Source organism: Nestor notabilis, unplaced genomic scaffold (assembly GCF_000696875.1).
Source record: "Nestor notabilis isolate BGI_N333 unplaced genomic scaffold, ASM69687v1 scaffold31325, whole genome shotgun sequence".
Lineage (NCBI taxonomy): Eukaryota > Metazoa > Chordata > Aves > Psittaciformes > Psittacidae > Nestor > Nestor notabilis.
In genome coordinates this window covers 15,403-24,273 of record NW_009928551.1, presented here as the reverse complement: position 1 = coordinate 24,273, position 8,871 = coordinate 15,403, and the positions used below count along the sequence as shown (strand labels likewise).

The following is an 8,871-nucleotide window of genomic DNA, read 5'->3' as shown; positions in this document are numbered from 1 at the left end:
GTTCAGCAGCTGGAAGCTTTACATCACTCCTATACTGATGACATCAAATGGTTAGAACGACCATCTGCAAACACAAATACTCCTAAAGCATCTGGAAATGATGAAACACAGAAGTTTATACTACTGTTCATGTTATTCCCCCATAGTGCACAGGGGAGTAACTAACTCTCATCCTCCACTGAATCAATATAAGCTGGAGGTGGCTGAGCCAGTTTATTTGTAAAGTACTATCTCCCTCATGAGCCTTTAAGTTACTCTCCACTTGACTCGAAAGCTCAAGCTCATTGTGTGAAAAGAACTATTCCCACACCTAAAACATGTTTTTCCCATGAAGACACATCTGGCCAAACTCCTGTATGTGGATATCACATAGCAAACAGTGAAGAACACTTAATCAAATCAAAAATTCCTTGTGGGGAACACTGAAGACATTCTCCATAAGCAGCTTTTCTTCAAGCAAAATGTGTTTTGAAAAGCTAGTGGGCTTTTTGGAAACAGACCAAGGCCACTTGACTACATCTTTATGCATCTTTAATTGGTGTGGATCACCAACAGCCAACAAAATTCCCATGCCCCACTCCTTCTGGACTGAAGACTTACAATGCAAGGCATTACAGTTAATCTAGGAGATAAGAAAAGGTAACAGGCTTGTGCTTACCATCTTCTTGTACAGCACTGCCAGGTGTTTCACAGTATAAGCCAAGGAGGGATGATCTGGAGCCAGTGCTCTCCTCCTGATGTCTAAAGCTTTCTCATAGAGTTCCTCTGCCTTGTCATAGTGCTTCTTCTCATTGTACAAGGCTGCCAGGTTGTTCAAGGACTGCGCACAGTCAGGGTGGTCAGGTCCCAGGACTCTCTCTCTCATTTCCAAGGAGCGCTTCAGGAAAAGCTCTGCTGTCCTACAGAACACATTCACTCAGTCAGCAGTATCTGAAAGCTGGGAACATCTGCACAGGCTGAAGTGGCTGTCTGAAACAGAACAAACTCAGCCTTGGAAACTGCACAGACACTGGCATCTGGGAATGGACTCTTCTCAGATTAAGCAAATGCCAGAGCAGAAATACATTTACACAGTGAGGAACTACACATTCCTGACACAGACCTGCTGTGTGTAGGATGTAGACAGCAAGCTAGTTAATATATTCCTGTGCAATCCTGTATCCCCCCTGTTATAAGGACTGAATAGCCAGCCTAGCACATTTCAGCAAACATTACCCTACCCCATGGCCACTCTTTTCTTTAATTCAACCTACATCTCCAGTTATGCAAGTAACCCTTCCTTGTTCGGAACAGTCTACTGACTTCTGGGCATAGCAGTCGAGTACTTCCATGGATAAAACAATACTGGGATATGAGGTAAAGGTTCAGAACACACCACGTATTTTTCAAGGAACTTTAAAGAACATAAAGCACATTATAGGATTGAACAGACAGCTTCCACACCGAAGTGGGAGAGACTGGAACAGGTTTTATGTATGTCATGAGCTAGCTTCTCATAGAAGAAGCTGTCTAGAAGTGACAAAGTAGAAAAGACTGTGTGTAATGCCACCATTCAAGCACTGCCCCATCAGAGGGGTGTATTTTGTCTCACTAGTGTACTACTACTATTCCACTATAGATTTACAGCACCTCCTCTATCAGGAGCAATGGGTGATCCCCACGTAACAATGGCAGCACATTATAACAAGGCAGTTTGTCATCCTGACATACAGACAAATTCTGTGTGACATTATTCCCAAGAGGTCAGCTTAGGAAATTGGAAAAATCCATTTTGCATTACAGGGGAAAAAAAGATCATTTATACACAGAACTGTAGATTCAGTTCTGGAGCTATCAGACAAATGTCAGAAGGTCTTCACTCTATGCAGAGGCCAGAGGATGATGCGATATAACATACACAACTGAAGTGACATGCCCTTCTGACACTGATTTCATTCTAACTGCATCAAATGATCAAAAAATTCATCTTAGACTTGTTGATTTCTGAACAGAGATACAATATCCAGTTAAAACAATGACTTAAAGCTTCACTATAAGAACGTTTATCCTTCTGCTCACCTAAGAAATAGTGAAGATACAGTTACTAGTTAAAGTTTGGTTGTGTTGGACAGGAACTACATATGAATAATATGGAATATAAAACAGTCTTGTATGAGATTAGATAGGTGTCACTTCTCTATTAGCAGTCACTTCAGCATGACTTCATGAGGGAAAACTGATGGAAAACCCCACATCTCCAACATTGTTAAAAATCAACTCCTTCACTATGAAGGTCCTGCATTTAACAGAGATTCCGTGTGCAGATCCTAAATTACAATGTATTTCTGCAGTTACCCAACAGCTACTATGACATAAACATCAGATATAGGAAGAATGTAAAATACTTCCAGAACTTACTCTGTGCTTTTTTTGCTGTGCACTTTCTTTTTTCTCCAAAAAGATTTAATGTGACTTTACAACTCCCTCACAACACATACTTTTAGACTACTCTGGAGCCTGAAGAAGTTGATGTGAAAAGTGGCTTCTTGCCATGCAATCAGAACTGTTCTGCACCTTTTACTCCCCTTCAACACCCGTTTATCTATTTTTAGAACACCTTTGTGCTGCTCTGTCCTCTTTCACCCTTAAAAAGGCCAGCAGAGCCTAATGATTCCAAGCACAGTGAATATTTAACTCAGGATTTCTAGTAATACTGATATTTTGAGTGTTTTTTACAGGACAACCCTGCCATTCACAGAAGAACACTACAAAGGAGGGTCACAAAATAGTGAAGCTGAGTAGAGGAGGCACAAATTTCAAGAAAGAACTGGTACGTGCAGTGAAGGCTAGTGAACTTAAACTGTGGAACAGCAGTTCTGAATGAAGGAAATGCACTGACCTAGTAAATGCTCACATGTTAACAGCATCAACTCCAGAAAACACAAGTGAATTTCACAGCAAACAAACCCCAGCAGAATGAATCGATGACAGCACCATATTTGATCATGTATTCACATTCAGTGCTAGTTCTCAATGCTTTTCTTCCATTTACATCTACAGGAACACTCAGTGAATGTATCACAACTAATAACACTTACTCCAGATTATTCTGCAGGTAGTAGAGGACTCCAAGCTCATTGAGGGTTCGAGCATTATCTGGTGTATCCTTGCCTAAGGTGAGCTCTTCCAATTGCAGGGCTCTTTGGCGCAGGAGAGCAAAGCCACACTATGGCAAAGCACAAGTGAGACAATCCGCATTATTCTGAAAGTGCACAGCTAAGCACAGAACATCAGACGACTTAGTTTGGTGCCAAAGGAGCACAATAATCCTACCCAAGTTCTGTTTTCAAGCTAATTGGCACATAAACATTCTGCTTATTTACAATCTAACAGGGAATTTCACCCAAAATGCTTCCAGGAATTTTAAGTTACTGTGCTGTCCTACAGCTCTGTTTGTCCTGTACCACACATGCTGATTTGCTTAAACTCCACAGTTCAAATAACCAATTCAGATTAAATTCTTAGGTTTCTACACTCAAAATCAAATTAATCTCCTATCCTAAATGCCATTGACAAATAGGTGTTAACTATTACTCCAGGCTTTACATGGATCATTGTAAATTGGGCTGCCAAGCTAATGCTTACATGCAAACTGAATTAAAAGTAAAAAATGCAGCCACTGTTACACACTCCACCTATTCTCCATCTTTGCAGTCTTAATAAAAAGATTTGTGCAGCAGAACTCATTATAGAAATGGACAAAATCTTCATGATCCAAATTGATTTCTACTTAAGCACTATGGAAATAGCAATATTCTTACGGCCTTTCACTATTTTTATTAGAGCTAAACTAAGAGCTCTGAAGCTACTAGCTGAAACTCATAGTAAGGCACTACATGACAAACAAAGAATGGCAAGAGGGACTCTGTAGCTGAAAAACACAGAAGATGAAATGGGGAAAAACAGTATGGCACCTAAAATTACTACCAGGATTATTCACTGCAGTAAGCATTCTGTTCATCAGTATTGTTAGGATAAATGTCTCAGTCATTCTGGAGAACACCTTTTTCCACTGCCAGTTCAACAGCCAATTGTATCAGCACCTCCAAATTCTGCACCCCAAAATGTACATATCCACTTCTTTCTTTTCCACCCCTCTCAACTCCATACCAGTCAGACTGATGCATCTGCACTCACAGCAGAGTTGAAAGTGCAGTTACCAAAGCTGCTGCTAGGCTACTTCACTACCTATGCCCTCAATTATTCAAAGCATCGGAACTTTGTCAGCTCTGCAGGGACACTTTATCATCCATTCTGCACAGCCACAACATGCTCTGTACTTACTATTATGTACCAAACATCTCCTTACCAGGCTGCCTTTCCTCCTTGCTGCTTTTTGGCGTATTCTAAATGACTTTTTCCTCAGTTGCTCAGCTTGTTCATACCTGAAAACAATTATAGTGTTAGAAGACTGCCAAATGTAGCATCAATGAGTATTCTGGAAAGCTTCTAAACTACCGGAGAGTACAAATTTGAGGAGAATTTAAGAATGTTGGGGGGAGAAATCACACTTTTTATCAAAGATAAAAATACCCAAGATGCTTAGGGACAGACAATGCTCCTCCTTTTTCTCTAGAAGTTTGTTGTTAAATGAAGAACAAAAGCTGGCCCCTAATGGGTGGCCTGCTACAAGAATACAGAGGGGATGCTCATGGTTGCATGGGAACTTAGGAAACTCTAAACCAGAACCAATGAAACATTGTGGCTTCAGGAGGCAAATCTTTGCTGTTATTTTTGGGCCACCTCCACAGAAAAATACCAGTGTAGTTAAGCTTACTTGTTCTGCTTTTGGTATAAGGTTGCAAGTGCATCAAGTTCACGGGCTACGCGAGGATGCTCAGCTCCGTAAGCGTTTTCAGAGATTTCCAGTGCCTGTTTATACAACTGTTCAGCATTTCCAAACTTCTTCCACTGCACATAAACTCCTGCGAGCTGGTGCAGTGACTGTGCCACCCTCGGGTGGTCTGGATCCAGCGCCGTCTCGCGAATCTCCAGAGAGCGCTGCAGAGGAGCTACAGCCTGGAACAAGGAAGTTCAGAGTATGATGGCAGTAGGCAGCACCCTGCATGCTACAACGACTTCACAACTGCAAGAGAAAGCACACACTGAGCTCTGCTTAATTTGCCCTTCTTGCTGTTACAACAATCTCTAGATGTACTTACCTGACTGAGAAGACCTAGGTCCTTAAGAAACCGTCCCAGGGTCTCATAAAGATCAGCCAGGCAGATCATACTTTCCTCTCCCTCACAGCTTTTCTCATATTCTTTCAGAGAGTCAAAATACTCAGCTGCCATAGAGCTCTTATCTTTCCCAACCAGCTGCCAGTAACTCAGCAATTCTGCAAAATGTCCCCTGTTTTGACAAGGAAATAAGAAGCTCATCTTATCTCTGATACCCCTCTATTCAGACTGATGCTAGCTTAGAAGAAAAGGGCCATATGCATGAATGCTGTCTTTAGGCTACAGCATCTAGAGACAATCCATAGAGACTTAGCTGTTCAACAGCAGTATTTATTTATCCCTTTACCAACTCCCATATGTAACAGAATAGAAAAAACAGATGATTTATGTGACAACAGCATTTAGCATTTCAGCCTCTACTATTTCAGTTCTTTTAATCTCTGTCATTATCTGATTTATATTGACAAAAAATTGCTTTGAAATGTTTCTAACCGCCAAAGCAGTGGCTGCTTTTGTACCTTTTGTAAAGGTTTTGCGACACAAAGAGATTCAAAAGACACTTGTGTAGCTTTTGCTTATCACCCTGCTGTTGGAAGAGCCAGGGAAGTTCATCTGCACTTCTCCAAGTCACTCGGTCTCGACTATTGAAAGGAAAGCAAATAAAAGTAAACATTAAAACTCTGAGAAGCCTAACAGAACTTGCCAATTTGAGGTGAAAACTAGGCAAGCACACAATTGCCATGCCTGAATGTCTAAACAGATTGACTACTATAAGACCTATGTACTCCGTTTTCTCACACAACCTCTAAATTCCTAGCATTTACTGGGAGTTAAAAATCCACATGGGATCAGTTACCACAAAATAACTGATGTGGTAGAAATTCATGCCCATTCCCCCTCCACAGTCCTCAGTATTTTCCAAGATTAAAAAGCAACATACCAATAATAAACTGACCCTGACAACTAGGGTTTTGCAGAGTTACTCTGCTGTAATAATTTACTAGACTGAGTCAAAGAAGCTTTATGAAGAGAACAAAAATCTCCATTAGGCATAAAGCCTGCAATTTAACACATCTTGAGGAATTCTGATGTACCTTAGCTGCATGGTGAAATACTCCACTAGTTTTTGTCTGTAGGCATAAAGAACATTTTCACCTTCTTCCATATACTCTAGTCTCACCATCTCCCAAGCCTGAAAAAGAGTATAATTGAGAGAAAGAAAATGCATTTGTTTATTAAGTGCTGATGATACACAGGGTGCTATGCAAAATTTCTTTACGAAACACGTCCTGTAGAATTGAAAATCTTTTGATGACAAAAGCACTACAAACAGATTGTCTTATATTAGACCAGAGCTCTGGTTATGCACATAATATTCCCTTCTCCGTCCATTCTGCTTGGGTTTTGCAGAACCAGTGTTTTATCATTGAATCACAGACTGGTTTGGGTTGGAAGAGACCTTAAAGCTCACCCAGTTCTAAAACCCTGCCACGGGCAGGGACACCTTCCACTAGAGCAGGTTGCTCCAAGCCCCTGTGTCCAACCTGGCCTTGAACACTGCCAGGGATGGGGCAGCCACAGCTTCTCTGGGCACCCTGTGCCAGCGCCTCAGCACCCTCACAGGGAAGAACTTCTGCCTTAGATCCAACCTGAACTTCCCCTGTTTCAGTTTGAACCCATCATCCCTTGTCCTATCGCTACAGTCCCTGATGAAGAGTCCCTCTCTGGCAACTTGTGTTTTCTAGAACACATGGAGTTAACAATAGATCAGAAATTTCTGAAGGCTTGAAATGCCAGGTTTCATCTGCTGAATACTAATGGCCAATACTAATATCAAAGCCCTAGCAGTTTTCAAGTCGATTTTCCTGTCAGACCAGATGTTGAGGAAAACAGATGAGCAAACACAAACATATCACAGTCATTCTAGTTAACAACAGAACTCTCCTAAAAATCAGCAGGGGCTCAGGGGGTGGAGTTTCACTTGCACATGTTTAGATTACAAAACCTACCTGGAGGTGCTGGAACTTCAGCAAACCACAGCCATATGTCAGCAAACACATTCTGTGCAGGCTGTGAACGAGTGAGGCTAACACTGCAGAAGACAGCTCAGGATAAAGTTCCGTCAGCTCTGACTCACTCACACCATTGTGGCTAACACCAATGACACACAGTATCTACATAAAGCACAAGTATTCTACAGTTAGCAGTGTTTGCTGCAGAGCTTAAATACACTGAAATTCCAAGAAAACTTCTGTGTTTTACTTTAGGAACCAAGAGAAAAAAAACCTGCCTACACAAGCCCTTTGCCCTCTTCAGCCCTCAAAGAAGAGTCCTCAGTGCTTATGGATTAACATTCTAATAGATAAAGCACCAAATAGGACACTCTGGGACAAACAAATGGCTCCTTCGAATTTCCTCTAAACCACTGGGAAATAACTCCATTATCATAAGGAACTTCCATCTCAGTAAAATACGCTGAAAATCTTATGCTGCCAGCACCAAAGAACTTCTAGCAACTACTGAGTATCATGTCCTCATCCAAAAAAATGTTCCACACAACAGTGAAATTCTGCAAAGGTAGGAAGAGGAAGCAGAAATCTATTAAGCAGTGCCCTGTATACACCAGATCCCACATTACATTTACTATGCTCAGTGTAGTTAACCATCGGACCATGGTACTGATCAGCAAGGACGTGCTATTTCTGTATCACATGACAGTGGAAAAGTTGTTTTGTTTTGTGAGACAATGACTTAGTTGAAATTTAACACAAAGCAGTCAGATGTTCTACAGTTATGCAAAAGATATAAACAGATTAATAAAATTGTCCCTTCCATACTGATAATACAGTCACCTCTGAATCCTACATATGAACCAACATAAATTTGTATTTACTTGTAACTTAAGATTCTTTCAGGAAAGAATGTACATTACCTGCAGAAAGAGTGATGCATTCTCTGCTTACCTCTCTCAAAAGACCTTTCTCTCTATCACTCCGCAATGATTCTTGAATTGATCTCAGAACAAGCCTGTACAGTGACACGGTGTCTTGACACTGCAAACACTGTTGAAGGGTTTCATCTATATTTCCCGTATTTCCAACACTGAGCAGAAGGACAGAAAGGGCATGGTTTAGAATATCAAATTCGGCAGAGTAAGATGAACTGAAACTACTGAAGAACTCTATCTCAAAAATGCTTTGAATTCCTACTGGGGTTAAAAGGTGCACAGGTCTTGCTAAGCTTAAACACTGAAGAGGTGAATTCCTGAAGCCCCCTTCTGTCATGCTGCCTGATTTCTCCAAATAACTGCAACATTTTTATTTATTAAATAAAAAGAGGTATGTTGAAATGTTCTTTCTTCCAACAGGAGTACAGAATAAAAACATGAGGTTGGATTAAGATAAGACCACATGCTCCTGTTTCACTTAATGCATTTACAAAGCCTGTTTTCAGGAGCAATTAAGCACTCTAGGACATAAAACAGAAACAAAAATAATCAGTATCAGTCACCCAGAGGAAATTATCAATCAGTGTATCATCTCCCAGGAGTCTCTCAACTAAAAATGCATCTTTCTCAACAAGTTGAGCTCTAGGTTAATAATAAGCCAATGCACTTATTAAGTATTCTCTTGCACAAGAAGGAAGATTAATT

The 8,871-nt window shown here is 40.8% G+C and overlaps 1 protein-coding gene across 1 annotated transcript in view; it reads right to left on the bottom strand.

Moving 5' to 3' along the window:
- The window catches only part of NPHP3 (nephronophthisis 3 (adolescent)), a gene marked incomplete at its 5' end in the record, with an annotated part of 27,621 nt that overhangs the window by 3,353 nt on the left and 15,397 nt on the right, over positions 1-8,871 (bottom strand). The window contains 9 exons of the mRNA XM_010014542.1: positions 659-899; positions 3,078-3,205; positions 4,349-4,424; positions 4,817-5,058; positions 5,202-5,391; positions 5,738-5,860; positions 6,314-6,411; positions 7,229-7,393; positions 8,183-8,321. Coding sequence (XP_010012844.1) covers positions 659-899; positions 3,078-3,205; positions 4,349-4,424; positions 4,817-5,058; positions 5,202-5,391; positions 5,738-5,860; positions 6,314-6,411; positions 7,229-7,393; positions 8,183-8,321 — 1,402 coding nt within the window. The remainder of the gene's footprint in view (positions 1-658; positions 900-3,077; positions 3,206-4,348; positions 4,425-4,816; positions 5,059-5,201; positions 5,392-5,737; positions 5,861-6,313; positions 6,412-7,228; positions 7,394-8,182; positions 8,322-8,871) is intronic.